This window comes from Pituophis catenifer, unplaced genomic scaffold, assembly GCF_029215685.1.
Source record: "Pituophis catenifer annectens isolate HBS135680 unplaced genomic scaffold, rPitCat1.0.hap2 SCAF_1, whole genome shotgun sequence".
NCBI classification, from domain to species: domain Eukaryota; kingdom Metazoa; phylum Chordata; class Lepidosauria; order Squamata; family Colubridae; genus Pituophis; species Pituophis catenifer.
This window is the reverse complement of record NW_027256881.1, coordinates 144943652-144963042: the sequence shown is the minus strand read 5'-3', so window position 1 is coordinate 144963042 and position 19391 is coordinate 144943652. Positions and strand designations below refer to the sequence as shown.

Below are 19391 nucleotides of genomic sequence, written 5' to 3'. Positions count from 1 at the left end.
CCAACACAGTTCTAGACTGCATAAACAGAGGGATAGAATCAAGATCATGTGAAGTGTTAGTACCACATTATAATGCCCTGGTAAGGCCACACTTGGAATACTGCATCCAGTTTTGGTTGCCATGATGTAAAAAAGATGTGGAGACTCTAGAAAGAGTGCAAAGAAGAGCAACAAAGATGATTAGGGGACTAGAGGCTAAAACATAAGAAGAATGGTTGCAGGAACTAGGTATGTTTAGTTTGATGAAAAGGACTAGGGGTGACATGATAACAGTGTTCCAGTATCTCAGGGGTTGCCACAAAGAAGAGGGTGTCAAGCTATGCTCCAAAGCACCTGAGGGTAAGACAAGAAGCAATGAGTGGAAACTAATCAAGGAGAGAAGCGACTTAGAATTAAGGAGAAATTTCCTGAAAGTTAGAACAATTTATCACAACTTGCCTCCAGAAGTTGTGAATGCTCCAACACTGGAAGTTTTAAAGAAGAGATTGGATAACTGTTTGTCTGAAGTGGTGTAGGGTTTCCTGCCTAAGCAGGGGGTTGGACTAGAGTCCCTTCCAACTCTGCTATTCTATTCTATTCTATTCTATTCTATTCTATTCTATTCTATTCTATTCTATTCTATTCTATTCTATTCTATTCTATTCTATTCTACAGTATAGGGAAGTCCTCAATTCTAGCATATGTATTTATTGGTTCCATCTGTTGGGGACCTTCTGAGAATTGAAACTTTTTAAAAAATAAGTAATTTTGATTCTCCAACAGTCCCTTGGTCAACCTCCAGACATTTATATTTAGGAATTCTCATTTCTGGTTTTGACAAACCTGGCTTAGTAGGTATTTCCATCAGGGGATGGAATCAATCCATTCAGCAGAAAACAAGAATTGGAAACTATAAATACCTTGGTTACTTCAGCGTTATGAAGATCTTTTTTAGCCATTAATTTCTTTATTTGTATGATTTTGCTTATCAGTGCCAAAAGAAAGGAGGCACAAAAGAGTTAGATCAATTCAACACTAGACCATCCATTATTGTTACACCGTTCTCTTAGAGCCTAAACCAGTGTTTCTTAAATTTAACGCAATTTAACAATGCATGGACTTCAATTCCTAGCATGATAGCTAGGGAATTTTCATCTTCTTCTGATGTCAAGATTGACAATTAACAAGGAGAGTGAACTGAAGCTATATGAAGGACACCAGCCTCTAAAGTTACAGAGTCCTGGAATCCAGAGATTTAGAGGGGGTTTGCCCTCTCTAGAAATCAGGAAAGTAGAGCTCCTATAATGAAAGCCCAAAAGAAATTATTTTGCTTTATCGTACATGCATTATACTTTATCTGAAAGAAGATACTGTATATTATATTTTTCTTAAGTCACAAGCATCTTGCTTATAGTTCAATATAATAAAAAGGTGCAATTTGGTAACCAGGTTGCTCTTCTAGCATTCTGCATTATTTTGATTTAAAAGACCCAAGAGTCAAAAAGTCATAGCTGAAATAATAAATGAGTTATTTTTCATCCTGGTAAAGGAAATACATCATGACCCATTGTGATACACTCACAGATGCTGTTTTCACAGGAAAGTTTAAAAATAACTGAATCAATCTGCCTTGCTACTAACATTAAAAAAAAAAAGCACCTTCCCACAATTCATTGGGAAAGAAAAGACATGTTTTCAATACATTGAGTGAATTTAGAAGGAAACTGCATCTCAAGTGGAGAAACAACCGAACCTCTAATTAATTTTAAGAAAGGAAATTTTTTTTGGAAAAACATAACCTGACAAGGCTGAACAAATCAACTCTTCCTATAGGCCACTGTTCTTTAACTCTAGAAAAAAGGCATACATTTAGGTTGTATTTATACAGAATTTTTCTGATTCTCCTGAGAAAGTTTTCCAAAAATCAATGAGTGCACACTTCAAGATGAACACCTGAACTCCAAGGGGTGGAAATGAACACTGCTAGATTTAATGGGGCTACTGAGACATACACAAGACAAGGTTCCTCTATGATCTTTAAAAAATTATATCCAGCAGGATTTCCTTATTGCAAGTTCTACTCGTTCATCCTGGCCAGCTATCCATAATTGCAGATTAAGTATGATTAGTATTTAATATTCCTTTAATTGGTGTTTCTTTCCTACAGGAGATTTTTTTAGTTACTGGCTTCCTAGTATCATGGCCTCCTTTTACAGTGAAATATCACTGCCATGAAGAAATGAAAAGATTATGCAAGGTATAGACAGTAATTAACACACCCACCCACTATATGCACATATAAAGAATTAAGTCAACTAATTAACAAGCATTAATCACTAGTCAGGAGGCAATAAGATTGCCAAAATCCATATCGTAAACTTTTAATTCAAGAGTAGAGAATCTGTGTCTTAATTATGTAGTTGTAACATAATGCCAATTGTCTTTCCTTGTTCATCAATCTGGCTGCCACTTCAGCTGTATTTGGAGACCAGATATAGTTACTCTCCAAAGTTTCTGTAATATTTTTTTCCTTTGTTGCATTTTTTTGCATATTAGCACAAAACAGAAAAGAAAAAGAGAGAAAGCTCTGGAATATAATCATTTTAGGTGGTAATGTCATCTATATTATTTGGAAGAGGTAAATGATAGCAATTCTAGAGAAAAAGATTACTGTGGCAGTACCGTAGCAATATATTATTGACCAATATTTGAAAGTCTTCTGAAGAAACCTGTATGAGCCTAAGCAACCTGCATTATGTCTGTCTATAACTACTACCAGTACTACTCCTCTTGGAAATCTGAATCTCAAGATTCAACCATCTAAAAAATAGCCTAATCTTATTATCTACCTCTGGAACAAAAGTTAATTCCATTCTTTCCGCCTACAATTTCTATTAAGTACTGAAATAACAGGGAAGGGTGATGAAAACTGAGACAGAACTGAAAAACAAACAAATAAACCCAGATATCTGACCATAAGGGATATTTCCATTTTTGTTGTTGAGAACAGCCTTTAAAACATCAGGTGCTTTGTAAAGTTGGGTCTGTGAGTGGGCCAGTTATGCCACTTCTTTCTATCAGATAAGAAAGTCTGGTATATCTGAAGTCTCAGAACAAAAATATTATTATCATTTATTTACTATGACAGAGAATCCAGGTAACATTTTTCCATTGGTTGACATTTCATGGTTTGCCACCAGAGCTATTATGTTTACATGAAATATACATCCAGTAACTTTGAATGTTCTCTTCTTACTGGAAAAAAAACCCATTACCATCAAATTTATTTTTGTGGTGTTGTCTGTAAATATAACTGAGGCCTTCTGGATGAATGGGCATCCACCCTATCTTAAAACTCATTTGCCAGATGTTCTGGAAATTAAGTTGTCTTGCATTAACTAAAGAAATGGAGAACACAACCTGGCCCAAGGGCTCTATCGTCTCCTCCTAAACTTGCTGGACCAGACTGAAAGCTCTTCCACACCACAGCTTTAAGTTGTGTGAATGACTCCCATGCATAAACCAGCTAGAAGCCAAGTTCATTCAAGAAATCCCTTTTCTGATTTCAGCTTCCTCCACTTGGCCAAGGAGATGGTCTACTATTGTCTTTGGATTAAAGGACTTGATGTGATCATTTATTTGCTCCATCCATTCATGCTGGGAAAGGAAGCTGGACAGATCTTAAAGGATGTGGCTTCTACTGAGGGACACCGTGTAAGAATCCCCTTACACCCAGTGGCCTAATAGAGAGGGAGGGAGGGAGGGAGGGAGGAAGGAAGGAAGGAAGGAATGAAGGAAGGAAGGAAGGAAGGAAGGAAGGAAGGAAGGAAGGAAGGAAGGAAGGAAGGAAGGACTGACTTTGATTACATGGTTGCAGCTGCTATCTTTACTTCTTTAACTCCTTCTGGATGCCCAAGAGTAGCAATATCAGATACAGAAATACCAGAAAATCATCTTACCGATGTGTTTAATTAAAATGTACACTCAATTGCATTTTGACATGCAATTTCATTAAACATCAATCATGTTCCTGCTTCCCTAAGAAAGGTGATTTCTAAGATAACAGTATTATGTTTAATTTTCCCCAGATAATTAGTTTTACTATTCTTCTTGTCACTTAGTCTAAAAGGGGAATCTGGCAGAACTGTTGTCAATTTCATCTGATTAACAAAAGGCCCACCCTCAGCTGAAATCACACACACACACACACACACGAAAAAAGGAATACATGTTAATCATTCCACCAGTGAACTTGTAAAAGAAATGAAAATGATGAATCATTTAATTGGACCACTAGAAAAGCAAAAAATGGTTCACTGGTTAAGGTCTCTTCAGAAGGGGGCATACAGCTGGGAGATTGATCAGTGACTAGAAGGAAAGGGATATCCTTCACTAACATTGAACCTAGTACTGAAGATGCTACCTAGTCTGGTAATGAAATATCCAAACAACCAAGCTTAGATAGCACTCTGTGGTGTCCTTTCCTCCACCAATTGTAGTGGAGATATTCGTCAACACAAAACGTAAGACAGCACCTTAACCCTAACCCGACAACATTGTTTGCCCCAGAAGAAATCAGAAAGCACTATTTTTGATGCAAAAGTCAAGTGGAAGTTGCCCTCCCAGTGAGCTGGAACTGGGTATATAATAATGACCATATATCTATGTGGTTAACAATGTGATTAATCTAAGAGTTAACAACAATCTGATAGCACATACCCAATCAATCTGATGACAATGTGAGTTCCTGCCCTTGAAAAATGGTTAGTAGGTCATGCTTGCACTGGGACTGCCCGCTGTGCAGAACAATCCCAAATCAAAGAGAGGAACTTCTTCTCGTGAGAGACAGTTTGGTCTAGTGGTTAAGGCACCAGGCTAGAAACAGGAGAGTGTGAAAGCCTTAGGCATGAAAACCAGCTGGATGATCTTGGGCCAGTCTCTCTCTCTCTCTCTCTCTCTCTCTCTCTCTCTCTCTCTCTCTCTCTCTCTCTTTAAGCTCACCGCACCTCACAGGGCTTTTATTATGGGGAAAATAGGAGAGGAAGCTGTGCTGAATATGTTCTCTGCCTTGAGCGATTTCTAAAACAATAAAGACTCAATACAAATAAATAAATAAATAAATATGATAGAGACAAGGAGTGACTGATCTGCAGGCCAATTCTGCTGACTGCCAGCAGTTCAGCAATTCAATTTTCATCGGCTCAAGGTTGACACAGCCTTCCATCCTTTCAAGGTCAGTAAAATGAGGGCCCAAATTGTTAGGGGCAATATGCCAACTCTGTAAACCGCTTAGAGAAGGCTGTAAAGCACTGTGAAGCGGTATATAAGTGCTGTTGCTATTGCTGTTGGTCCCTGGTTCATTGGAGAAAGCAACCTCTTTCTCTAAAGAATGGGAATGCTCCTGATTTTTCATTTTTGGTATTTAGACAAAATTGTAAACAAAATTGCTTTCCTTTGATTTACTGCTGATCAGAAGTAACAGCAATAGTCCTTAGATTTATATACTTACTTGAGATTACAGGAGTTGTTGGCTCGCTGGCTAGATTGGACAGGTGCTCTTCTTGTCTACCCTATTACTTAAAACTGATTTTATGCAGCAATAAAATATTATATGTCTCCAAATTGTAAAGTATATATAAGTGTATAACACCTCATATATATTCTCCCTATATATATTCTCCTGGTATACACAGTTCTGATATGTTACATTTTGAAAAGCAATTTATAAATTGTTTAAATATAAGATTTGGTATCTTACCTCTAATTGCCAATGTTTCAATGTTGCTAATTACCAAATACCTGAATGTGCTATAATCTCAAATAGGAATCTGTCACTTTATATATGCCATATAAAATGCCATTCAGTTTTCAATTCCTTTCAATGGAAGAAAAAGAATTTGAATGTGCTCCCTGCCATAAACCAATGATCCTCTTTAACTTGGATTAGTGATAATACAGTGAAGCCTCAATGCAATGGGCTTGAGATGCAACAGACAAAATTTCCATGGTGCCAATTTGCCTAATAATGTCATTTGCATGAAACTTCAGATAATATACTCTTCAATTTAATAAACCTTAGCATTCTATATATTTGGTTACCAACAATTAAAATCACATGTTTTCAGTTTAATCCATCACACTAAAGGCAGCAAAAGAAAGTGTGAGAATTTATATATTTATTCATTAGTAGGCAGCATATATTTATGGTACTGGTAAAATACTTTGAAAAACTTGGGTTCAGCTTTCCATTCTTGAGTCTTTTAACATAAAATGTATAATAGCTTTTTTCAATCAACTAGAAGCTACTAAAAGAAGAACTATTTTTTTTAATATAGAATTGTATTACCCATCAATGCTCTTCCATCACAACTCTTTATGTAATGTATTCATAATTCATTCTTTACCTCAATTTTTAAATGCAGTTGACCCAATCGCCATGTATATTAAGTGAATATGCATCTGTTCTCATGGCTTTACTCTCTTAGGCTATTATATTTTTAATACCCACAGAAATGTATTTTTAATAAACTAAATCATTTCTGCTCTCCTAATGCTTCTAAATGCTTGTTTACAGGCTCCCCCTATTTTACTACTGTAGGAAGTTAGCACCCACCCCTTTCCTAGAGGAATGAAAAATTTTGGGAAATATTAAAAAGGCAGAATATTATGTTTCCCTGGATGAGAAATGGAGAAGCATGTTTTAAAGATGAAGCAGCTCCCATCTTCCTGCCCCCACCCTTTGTCAATGGGCCAGAGGCGGAAACTCAATTCCCTCCCATCTTTGTCAAAGGACGATCATCTGCAACACAATGGGACCCATCTAGCAGCAGAAACTCACCACATGGCACCTGGGAAGATTACATCAGCCAGCAAGGCTAGATAAGACCTCCACCCCCTGGGAGTCTGACAACCAATCAGGATACTCTTTCAGGGCCCCAGGAAGTTCAAAGCCAGAGAGAGCATAAAACCCAGAGACTCGCTGTGTCTCGCCCCTTTTTCTGTTCAGGAACTCAAACCATGTGATCCTGTCCACCATTAAACCATCTTTCCAAGCAGTCTCCATATTTCCAGTGTCTTTTTCCCCACTTGGAGCTGAACCCAGAAGGATATTTCTTCCTACACTACTTCTTGCTAGTCCAAGTTAAGCTATTATCAAATCACTACTGATTTGTTTCTTGAACAGTCTCACTAAGATTGAGCCATATAGGTCTCTGTTCTAGAGTTATATAGAAGGAAGGCCAGAACAATTCTTGAGTAAAATCTCAGAACTTTTTTCGGCCCTATCTCCCTCCTCATTTTTATATATTCCTAGGGGTATAACTGTAGAGGGACACTTTAATTATTTCCTTTATTTTTTTCTTAAAGTGACAAATAACAATGCCGTTAAAAAATGAGAGTTCAGTAAGGTTCCCCACCCCATCCCAAATAGGAAGAGAAAGTTTTATCTGAACAATGTAGGGATTCTGTTTAAGAATCACATCAGAATTATTATTCATTTGTAATTTTCCCAGCTCAGTTAAAAAAAGAAAAAAGAGAGAGAAAGAAAATCACCAGAATGTGAACTGCAAGCAGAAAAGCAGTATTTAGTTTAGGGCAGAGTTCAGCCTATTTTGCAATCAGTTGCCCTCCGATTAAAAGATAAGGTCTGCAAGGACTCCTTGATTTTCAGCTGCATATAAATTTACTACTATCGGTGGCGGTAGAAATGTTTCACTGTCTATGCCTAATATAGAAGCTACAAATATTTCTGAGTGAATCTGATCTAGCAACAGTGAGAGATAGGTAACATCATTAGTGCTACGGTAGTAAATAGTAAAGAATGGGGTTTCCTCTCACTTTATATAGAAGTAGAATAAACTGAGAGCAAATCCCACTCCCTACTTACACTGATGTTACCTAGTTTGGGTAATGAAATGTCTGCAAGGAAACAATTAAGCTCAGAGAGCCCCAGGGACTCTTTATTTCAACCCTGAACTAGAAATATTCTTCTTTATTGGTCTAGCAATAGTTTTTACATAATCACGATTATACCACGGCAGTGTGATCTATGCAGAAACATCCAGAAGTTCCACTGGAAAAAAATGCAGTGGTTAGGCTGCTAATTGATATACAGTATTGAGCCACTTATCATCTCTTTATTGAGAGATCGGAAAAAAGGGCATTGTTTAGGAACTCTTCAAAGGGTAATTTTCTAACATTTGCTCAAGACCTATCAAGTGAGATTTCCTCTTCCTTGGGTCCTAGTATTTGTAGAAAAACATTATTTATTTGTTTGTTGCACAAAAATAATCTCTGAAAACATTCATAAAGAAAGGTGTTGGGCTAGAAAACAAGAAATCATGAGTTCTAATCCCACCTTAGACATGAAAGCTGGCTAGGTGACTGGGCTAGTCACTCTCTCTTTTTCAGCCCAACCCACATCTCAGGGTTGTTGTTGTTATGGGGAAAATAAGAGGAAGAAGGAGTATTATGTATGTTCATTGCTTTGAGTTGTTTATAAAGTAATGAAGGTGGGGTAAAAAAAAATCTAATAAATAAATTAAATAAATAAGAAAATCAGTTTATTTTTAATTGAATGCACACACCTTGGATTCAGTTGCATCGATCAACTGTGCCTATAAAATAGAAAAGACTGCTTTTCTTATCCAAAAATACATTATTGTTCCTTGCGTACCCTTGTATTAACAAGCAACCTAACTACTGGATTTTGTTATATTCAGATTATATCCCTAAGATTTTTTAAATTGTTTTCTATGTTCTATGTTCACCATTGCACTCATTTCACAAGCTAGTAAGGTTATGCTTAAAATCCTACAAGCTAGGCTCCAGCAGTATGTGGAACGAGAACTACCAGAAGTACAGGCAGAATTTCGAAGAAGCAGAGGAAGTAGAGATCAAATTGCCAACATACATTGGATCATGGAGAAAGCTAGGGAATTCCAGAAAAACATCTACTTCTGCTCCATTGACTATGCTAAAGCCTTTGATTGTGTGGATCACAACAAACTGTGCCAAGTTCTTAAAGAGATGGAAGTACCAGACCATCTTATTTGTCTCTTGAGAAACCTATATGTGGGTCAAGAAGCAACAGTGAGAATTGGACACGGAACCACTGATTGGTTCAAAATTGGGAAAGGAGTCTGGCAAGGCTGTATACTATCGCCCTGCCTATTTAAGACTCCTGCGAGTCCCTTGGACTGCAAGGTGATCAAACCAGTCAGTCCTAGAGGAGATCAACCCTGACTGCTCTTTAGAAGGCCAGATCCTGAAGATGAAACTCAAATACTTTGGCCACCTAATGAGAAGGAAGGACTCACTGGAGAAGAACTTAATGCTGGGAAATATTGAGGGCAAAAGAAGAAGGGGATGACAGAGAATGAGGTGGTTGGATGGAGTCACTGAAGCAGTAGGCGTGAGCTTCATTTTATTCACAACTATTGAAGTTGGAATAAAAAGCTAATAATTCAATTAAAAACAAGAGGAACTTTAAAAAATAAAAATGGTAAAGTACTGTAGGTTATGAAATGTACACTTCTGAATTTAATACAAACTTTTCAAGAATTCACACTTAGTATTTCTGTTCAGAAGGATATTTGTTTAACATATCTGGGCTTAATATTACATTTAAACACTGAGATTATCTTGCTTTTGAAATAAAGCAGATATACATCATTCTTGAAATATTATTATTGGTCTTAATCAATGAAACATATATTATATGAAAGAATGACTAAATGTGACTCATTTGGTATTTATGACATTCTTTTTCCAAAATGTACTGAGTCACAGAAGTAAAATTTATCCTGAAAATACCTCTCCTTTTGGAGGTGGGGGATTTTTTTCTTTCTTTCTTTCTTTTTTTTTTTTGGCATGCAAAAGAATGCTTCTTCTGAATCACTTACATGTTCTTTCTTACAGGTGTGTCTGTTCCCCAGGCTCATAACTTTTGGAAAATAAATTAAATTTTGGTTCTTCAATCAGACCTTTTATGTCATTTTAAAAAATGTAAATCCCATCTTTGAACATTGTTTTGTATCTTTTTATGCGAGTCAGCCTGATCACCCTGACTGGGTAGAAAAGAGGGGTATAAATTAAGTGCGGTAATTTAAAAAACAATTTTTTTAAAAGATATAGAGGCCATTCACAACACTGCCAGAACTTACTTGTGCATAAAAGCTATACAAAATACAGGAAGTTTATTTTAAAAAACTTTAAAATGCAAATGGCCAGAATGACATCATTTAAGTCCATATAAATCAAATAACATATTACATATTAAACCCAGTAAGAGATTTTGATTACATGGCTGCAGCCCCCATCTTTACCTCTGTGTTTAGTTAAAATGTACACTCAGTTGCATTTTTAAAGAAGGAGAGAGAGGAAGAGGGAGGGAGGGAAGGAAAGGGAGAGAGAGAGAGGGAGGGAGGGAGAAAGAGAAAAGTATAAAGAAAGCACAACCAGTAATTCTTCTTGTAATTTCCATCTAACCTGACTGGCTTTAAATTCCTGGGCAAAGCATATAAAAGAAGAACCATTACAGTAATCAGTAAGAGGAAATGTTGAGGCAGTAAAACATGGGAAAGCACATCCTGAAAAAATATTTTTAAACATGCCTCTTGGCAGTCAATTATTGGATGGCAGCAAGCTGTCTTTTTCAAGCTATTTAGTATTAATAAATTCCCTTTGGGGTCTGCTTTTAACATTGCAGCTCTTTAAGCTGTACATTGGGCAGGTGTCAAAATTACACGTGTCCTCAATTAGCATTTAGACATGCAAGTACAGTTTTCTTGCCACTTCTCTAGTAAAATGTGGGAAAATGTAACAAATAGGACCACAGAGTAGAAAAGGATTGCTCAAGATTTTTTTCTACCATTGGGGCAGGAAACAATACATGCAGAAAAAATAATGAAAGCTGGGAAATAACAGGGTCACTGGGAGTTGGGTGGCATATGAATAATAAATTATTATTACTTACATTGGAAACAAAGGAGAAAAAACAATATAATTGTAAAATTGTACAATAGACAGGTTTCAAAATCAAATCCACATCCTCATTCTTAAACTTATAAGTGAAGTCAAGTTGAGCTCAACTGCTCATGATGTGTGTGGCACATCCCTATAGTTTTCTTGGCAGCATTACAGAAGTGGTTGTCACTGCTTTATCTTATTTTTTTAATTTCCCAGCCTCTTATAAGCCTGCTCTTTTGTAGTGACTTCCCAATAAAGTACTAATCAAATGCAGTCCAACTTAAGTTTTTTTGACATCAGCCAAGGCCCACTGATTTCCAGATAAAAAGTGATTTCATATGCAGAAATACAAATCTTTAACAGTCTATTTTTAAGAAATTATATGTAGAAAAAAGTGCCTGAATTACCCTGAAAAAGTTCAAAATAGTTTCTACTGAATAAATATTTTATGATTTTATAGTTAATTGTGTTATCCCAAGCAACAGCATCTTATTGGGCAAAGACATATAAAATAACATTAGAAAGGTATTAGATTACGTATATAAAGTCATAATAAACTGTAAGCCACCCAAAGTGGCTGCATCAGTGAGATGGGCAACATAAAAATTTTAAAATATAATGTAGTATTAGTATGATTACTATAAGTATAGTAGTAGAGTATACAATACAGTATAATAATATAATTAAAACAATGCAAATAGTGTATCAAAGTAAAAAAAAAAAGCAAAGCTATTTTTGATATTAAAAGCAGTTTCCCAGATATGAAGTCCTGGAAATTCACATGTCTTTTGTAAGCTTGCAAAGTGGATAGCAAGGCATATTATGCAGGTAAAAGGATGCCAGATGTTTTGTTATTCCTATGGGGGGGGGAGATGGTGGCAGCATAAAAAAACCAATCAATTTGCCAAAGAGGAAAGCCCTGAAACTCAGCATTTTTCATGCAAATGACTTATATGGGTAAAACTGATATATTTTTCTCATTTAATTTAATCAGTAAAAGTGCAGTGTCACAGTCCCAACATAGGTGGCTAATAAATCACTTAAATAAACAAGTAACATCCAATGATTTATTTACAAATAAGAATTTAAGATGCTCTAAATATAGCAGTTTTTTTCTTCTTCTGTGAACCTTCCTATTAGTGGGCTTTGAATTAACATCACAAACCAGCATTTTTTCTGCAGCGAAGTCTATTCAGGAATAAGCACATTGTCACCATTTCATTATAAAACTTATGTTTAGCATTGCAATGATCCTGCAGATTAAACAGATAAATAGATTCTTAAATATTTTATTTAATATTTCATTAATATTTTATTAATGAGGAGTTGTTGCGAGACATTAAGAATTTCAGTTTCCACCTGAACTAGAAAATTTGACTGTGAGCGCCACCTGAAATACCAGCATACATCCATGCAAGCATAATACACAGACAGTCTGATAAACTTGTGTTGCATGTATGAACCAATAATGCAAAAATAGTATTTTCAATATTATATACTGGACCAGTGATTTTCATTTTTCCAACATAGGAAGCATATGTAAGGCAGTTTAAAGGAAAAATATAATTTTGCAACATAGGATGACTGGGATTTAAAGAAATACAAGCTGTTTTTTACTTTTTGAAAACAGAATGAGGAGGAAACATTGTTAGCACATCACTGAGAGGTCCTGAGTTTCTACACTGTTTCCTATCAGAGGCTGTCATTTTTTCCACTCTAATGAGAGATCATCAAAGTGTCAAATGAAACCAGGAAATCCGAGCTGCAGACAAAGAAATTATCAGTTGTATACTTTCTTATGTCTGTGCCTCAGACAAATAAAGATAATTCAGAATTCATTTCTCACTTCACTTGAAAGGCACATTGGAGCTTCACAATAATTCCACTGTCCAACTGAACTTGATTTTCCTTTTCACCAGAGTTCTCCAAGTTGCAAAAAAATTGGAAAAAAGTGGGACTTTTCTCTCCTCCTCAGCCTAAATACTTTAAAAAATGGAAATATCAGAAAACAGAATAGGCTTTTTTAGTTCACGCGGTATAACTTGGAACAATTATACCAGATGTCACAACCAGATGAGGGTAATTTTTGAGGCAACCCTATTATTTCAGAAAGCAGGTGCAATGAAACTCTTGTTGTTTTCAAACAAAAATTAGTATACTGTTTGAAAATATTTTATATAATGGTATATTGTTATACCAGTCATATCTCTTTAAAAACTTCCTTTTTAAAAATCTACTCTGGTGTGTAGTAGAACTGTATTCATCCTTTTGGGTTGTGGTGTGGAGACTTATTCTTGTGCTTCAGAAGCAGAGCGACTTCTATACTTTTTCACTTTTCAGAATTACTAAGATGACCCCTAAGGATACAATTCTAATTCCTGGATATTTCTAAACTTCAGGTTATCTCTGACCACTGACTATCCTGGCTTGGCTTTACAGAGATTATAGCCCCAAACAGCCAGTTGCCAACTTTTGCCCAAAAGTTTAAGAAACATTTAAGAATGGGAGAGTCACAGTTTTCATTAGCAACAAATGTAGTATTTTAAGTAATGAAAAAGTAAAAATACTCAGGAAACAGATGATCTCTTTTTTTAAAACTGAGAAGAATTGCTGCTTTGTTTGTATATTCCTTTCTAATATGGAATATCAAATTCACATGGATATGCTGAAGCTCCTATTTTATTGGTTATAACATTGTCCTCAATTTTGAGTCCAGAAAACAAGTAAACTGAGTCAAATACACAAATTTCACATAATTTTCACCAGCAGTAACAGGTAATTTTGTCATCAACAATCTGTACTGACTTATGAATATAGAGCACAATGCAATCTACATCATCACTTCGATGTATAGATGAGTAAATCTATTTTACTTGATTTACTTTTTGAGTAAAACTTACATTCAAAAATCAAATTGACAAATCCATCAGTTCAAACAGAGGGCATTGAGAGGTGTGAATAGTTACATCTCCAAGCTTGTTTGAAGAGCTAAAACACTGACAAAAAACCCACATCCTATACTAGAAATCTCCTTTTAATCCTATCATAGCAAACCATCTTTCCACACCAGTTTCTCTATAAAATGGAACAAATTGTTACTGACATTTAACCTGGGCAGATTACAGTTCATTTTTTAAGATTCAAATAAACTGATTCACACAAATTTCTTGGTACTCAAAGGACAAAATTGTATATTTTTTTCCAGAATTACGGTAACAATTAGAGATTGTTGAGGATTAGCTTTATTAGGTTATATCGCCAAAAACATTGAAGGAAATATAGAATTTTAAATACAAATTTTTATGCATTTTTTATCCATTTTTGTACAGAGGCCACTGTGAGCAGAAAAATTATATAGTACTTTTGGCAATTCCTCTTCTCTGTACAATTCACCACACCATTTTCCATGTTGTTTTAAAGCCTTCAAAGCAGATTGGAAATGCAAAAAAAAAAGGGCAAATCACTGAAAACTACTTCTGGCTGCTTCTACTGACAGAAATCGCAGATGACTCAAAGAGCATTTCTGCAGCACAGTGAGCAGTAGGGTGTGATCTACATGCAGATTTTACAACAGAGGTTGCTGGTGGCTTAGTGGCTAAGACACTGAGCTTGTCAATCAGAAAGGTTGGCAGTTCGGTGGTTCGAATTCCTAGTACAGGTTTCCTGCGTGAGCAGGGGTTGGACTAGATGACCTCCAAAGTCCCTTCCAATTCTGTTACTGTTTATTTTTTCTAGGGTCACCAGATCTCGCCTGCAAAACCCAGGACAATTACTAGATGGGAGCAAACAAAATGGAGTTTTCTGTGTCTCTTTCCTGCCATCTAGTGATCACTGGAGTCTTACAGCCCATATCCGATTTCTCTAATTTTATCCATACAAATTATTATACTTTGTTATATGATTCAAGGGATACAGACAGCACATGAACAAACAGATGAAAGGTGCAGCTTTTGCTAAGCCAAACTGTAGTCTGATTAGTTGTTTTTGTAATGTCTTAAGTTTTAAAACTAAAGAATGTAATATATTGTAAGAGCATTTTTCATCTTTAAGAGGTTAAAAGCATGGACAGTCAGGAATGCCTGGCTCACTCATTATACCAGCACTCAAGAAAGACAGGTGTATTTTATTATCATGTATAATTATTTCAAAGTAAATATATTACCAAGATTTATAAAAACTAGATTTTACTTGAATGTTAAAAATTGCTGAATAGAAATGTAATGAAACGTGTAAGTGTCATTTAGTTTTGAATCAATCAAATGCAAGACAATTATTTGTGTCTAGGGATATATTTATTTGATATAAATTTAACCAAATTAAGCTGAAGTTTTCTAGTATAAACCGGAACGCAGTAGTCCTTGATTTCCAATTTTTAAAACTGTATATACTATCAAATGTACTCTCCAGAGAATTGTATAAAAAGGGCATTTCAAGGAAAAGTACTTGCCAAATAATGCAAATATTGAGGCACACACAAATATTTGTATTGGCTTTTTAAGCAATCAGACACTGAGAATAAGATACAACAGATGCATGTTACAGAATACTGAATATTGTACATATTTTTCACCCTATACTAGCCTATTCAGTAGGCATCAGCAGCTAGAACCTTGCACAGCCATGCTATGTAAAAATATTCATCAGCATACATTTTCCTGGGTAAAAAAACTTCACCAAGAAAAGCATTTTTTTTCTCTAAACTAGTTAAAGGCAGGAACGCTTCCTGCTTTCATACTGTATTAGTACATAGCAGATTTCTGTAGAGAAGTTCAGTATTTGTGACATACTCAAATTATAGCTGTCTACATAAACAACAGAGATCAATTATATTTGAAATTACGTCCATACAAAAGGAAACTGGAAATAGTGTCTTATTGAACATTCAATCTCAACAATCCGTAAACATTTGAGCACTTTACTGGATTGCCCGTGACTTCATTGCAGTGTGTCTCCTATTTTCCTTTCCTGAAAATGAAAACTATTGGTCTGTTCGTTGTATTTATGGGATCTATTTATTAGAATTGCAAATATTGAATTAATTAAAGCTAACAATATGAAACTAAACTTTAAATCTGGGGGTCATGCTTTGTTTAATAATATGTTAGCTAAGCAAATGATTACTGTTAACTAGTTTTTTCTCAGAAATGGAGATGGGAAAGCCAACAAACTATTTCTTTTCTCAAATGACTTGCTACCAAGTTCCACTGCTCATATATTTCCATAATGTTCTTCTGGGATTGACAATACTGGACACCACCAAAAGGCTAACTTTGATGAAGACTGCCACCACTCTCCCTCAATACATTTGTCCTTTTTTCTACCAGTAATTATCACATTACAACATTGGGAATTTGTTGTAATTAACAGTATATCTCCTTAATATATTAATAATTTAGTTCTTTTCCTTCTACCAAAAAATCTCGACTCCAATTTTTTCCTTTGAAAAGTGTTCAGATAATATTTGTACGCTACTTTACTGAACTTAAATAGCTAGTGAGAATTCAGGAGCCAAGAAAACATATCCACTCCCATGAGAAATTCTCAAATGTTAGTAAGCTGTAATATCTTGCCAACTGGAAGGAACCCCCAAAAGCTCAAGCATTTCAACTAGTCATTTCCGTCCATTAGGTAACATCTGCACCAAGATACATTAGTAAAATATGAGTGTAGCAGTACCTTTCTTTAAAAAAAAAACACCAAACTATACTGTTGAGATACAGTATTTGTTTTTCCTAATTGTACTTTCTCAAAGCTATCAGATATAGATGCTTTACGTGAATTAACTGACCATGGCTATGAATTCTGGTAGATTTCAGAGAACGAAGAAAATCTGGTATAATGTGGAAGCAGTATAGAAATAAGTCAATGTTGCAATACAGCTAGACCTGTAATATCCAGTTACTCCTCAATCCAACCTTAACCAACCTGACACCCTCCAGATGTGTTGGACTATCGTGTGGGAGCGTGAAAGACTCAAAGAGCATCAAGTTCAGAAAGGTTGCATTAGTCAAGCAAAACTGCTCAAGTGCTTGGTTCACTCAAGGGCCTCTCAAAAATACCAGAGGAAATGACACAGCTGTGCTTGAAACCAGCTGTCTAGCGAGTTATGTATAGCAACTGGGACAAAGACAGGAAAGGACCAAAGGATCTGCAGACCCTTCTTCAACCTAACACTGCCCAAGCGGCTCTTCATCAGCGAACACCAAGAAGAAAGAGGACACAGTGGGAAACTAAAAGTCCACGAAAACCCACCCCTAGACATCCCAGCATCAATAGGAAGGGGAAAAAGCGACTGTATACGAGCCAACTAGAGGTAGTCCTCGACTTACAGTAATTCATTTGGTGACCATTCAAAGGTACAACAGCACTGAAAAAAGCGACTTATGACCATTTTTCAAGACCATTGCAGCATCCCCAAGGTCACGTGATCAAAATTCGGACGCTTGTCAACTGGTTCATATTATGACGGTTGCGGTGTCCTGGGGTCATGTGATTCCCCTTTTGCAACCTTCTGACAAGTCAAGTCAATGGGGAAGCCAGATTCACTTAACAACCCTATTACTAACTTTAACAACTGCAGTAATTCACTTAACGACTGTGGTCGTAAAATGGGGCAAAACTCACTTAACCAATTTCTCAGCAAGATACATTTTGGGCTCAGTTGTGATCATAAATCGAGGGCTACCTGTAGAGATTATCCCGCTGGCTCTCTGCAGATTTGCAGGGGCAGGAAGCGGAGGAAACGACAAGGGTCTTGAGCAGCTACATTGCTCGGCTCTTTCCACTTCCCTCCTCCTCTCCTCCGCCGGCCTCACGTTACCTCTCGGCAAGGCAGAGTCTGTGCCTTTCCACATTTCCTCTACGCCGAAAGCAAAGTTGGCCGGAGTTGGCCGGGCGGGGGAGCGATGCCACCGACCCCAAACCCCATAAATCCCGGTGCCTGCTAACCTTCCATCCGGCGGAGCTGTTGCTGTCTCCCTTGTCCTTGAAGTACGGCACGTTCTTGACCATCCACTCGTAGATCTGGGAGAGGGTGAGCCGCTTCTCCGGGGCGCTTTCGATCGCCTTCGTGATGAGGTCCGCGTAGGACAAGTTGCCCCAAGCGTTGCGGCGGGAAGAGCTGCTCTTGCGAGGGCCCGTCACCGAGGCCAAAGCGGCGGGCCCTGCATGCTGCTGCTGCTGCTGCTGCGGGTGCTGAAGGCACGGGAACTCCCCGCAAAGGCAACCGCCTGAAACTCCGAGGTCTCCGGCTCCGGAGCTGCCCGCCTCGAAGCCTTCGCCTCCGCCCGCTTCCAGCAAACTCAGCAGGTCACCGCCGGCGGAGGAAGAGGAGGAGGCGCCGAGGGCCGTAACCAGCCCGCAGCGGGACGGAGACGCGGCCCTCGCCGGAGTTGCAGTGGGCGTCTGTCCCGGACTGGACGGGGCGAGCTCCGGACGGGGCAGAGGCCAAGTGCAGGACCTCGGGCGAGCCAGCGGCTGGAAATCAGGGTCGGTTTCCACGGGGTGAGGCGCCTCGGCCATGGCGAAGGAGGCGAAGGAGGAGCGGAGCGGGGCGGTGGGGAGAGAGAGAGAGAAAAGAGCGAGCTTTCTTGAGCCGGGCGGGCGGCTTCCTCGTCTGGCAGCGGCCTCCTGTTGAGCGCCAGACGCCACTTGACAAACTCCAACTCCGTCCCGCGGCGGCTGCTCGTTCGCTGGCTGGCTGGGCGACAGGCGGGCAGGGCTCACGCACTTAGCTCGACGTCCTGGCTGAGGAACGAGCATCAGCGCCGCCCACTCCGCCCGGGCCTAAGGGACGAGCGCGAGGGGGCGGCCCAAAGGGCCGAAAGAAACGCCCCTAAGGCTTTGCCCGCCTGGGTGGCGGGAGGCGCTCTCCTCTGCCCTGGGGAGGGAAGCGCGTCGGGGCATTTCCCCCCACCCTACACACACACACACACACACACACACACAGAGAGACACGGACATACACGAACTTTTGCAGTGCAAGTCTCCACACACACACACACAGCTGGACTTTCGCCGTCCAAATCCCCCACCACTCAGCTGGACTTTCGCAGTCCAAGCCCCCCCACACACAAAACAGCTGGACTTTCGCCGTCCAAATCCCCCACCACCACACACAGCTGGACTTTCGCAGTCCAAGCCTCCCCACCACACACACAGCTGGACTTTTGCAGTCCAAGCCCTCCACCACACACACAGCTGGACTTTTGCAGTCCAAGCCCTCCACCACACAGCTGGACTTTTGCAGTCCAAGCCCCCCCACCACACACACAGCTGGACTTTCGCAGTCCAAGCTAAAGGGGGGGAGCGCTGCCCGTGGCGAGTTGTGGTGGGGTCTTCTTGAAGTGCCCCCCCTCCGGCCGCTCAGGGCCAACCCAGCGTCTCCTGTTCCTTCCCGGTGTGTCCCGCCTCGGGACCCCGCTCCTCTTCGGATGGAGCCACCC

General features: G+C 38.5%; 1 protein-coding gene across 1 annotated transcript in view; it reads right to left on the bottom strand.

The window, feature by feature from the left end:
- The window catches only part of FOXO1 (forkhead box O1), a 47578-nt gene extending 28941 nt beyond the window's left edge, over positions 1-18637 (bottom strand). The window contains exon 1 of the mRNA XM_070933024.1: positions 17896-18637. Coding sequence (XP_070789125.1) covers positions 17896-18468 — 573 coding nt within the window. The 5' untranslated portion in view covers positions 18469-18637. The remainder of the gene's footprint in view (positions 1-17895) is intronic.
- Positions 18638-19391: the final 754 nt, after the last annotated feature.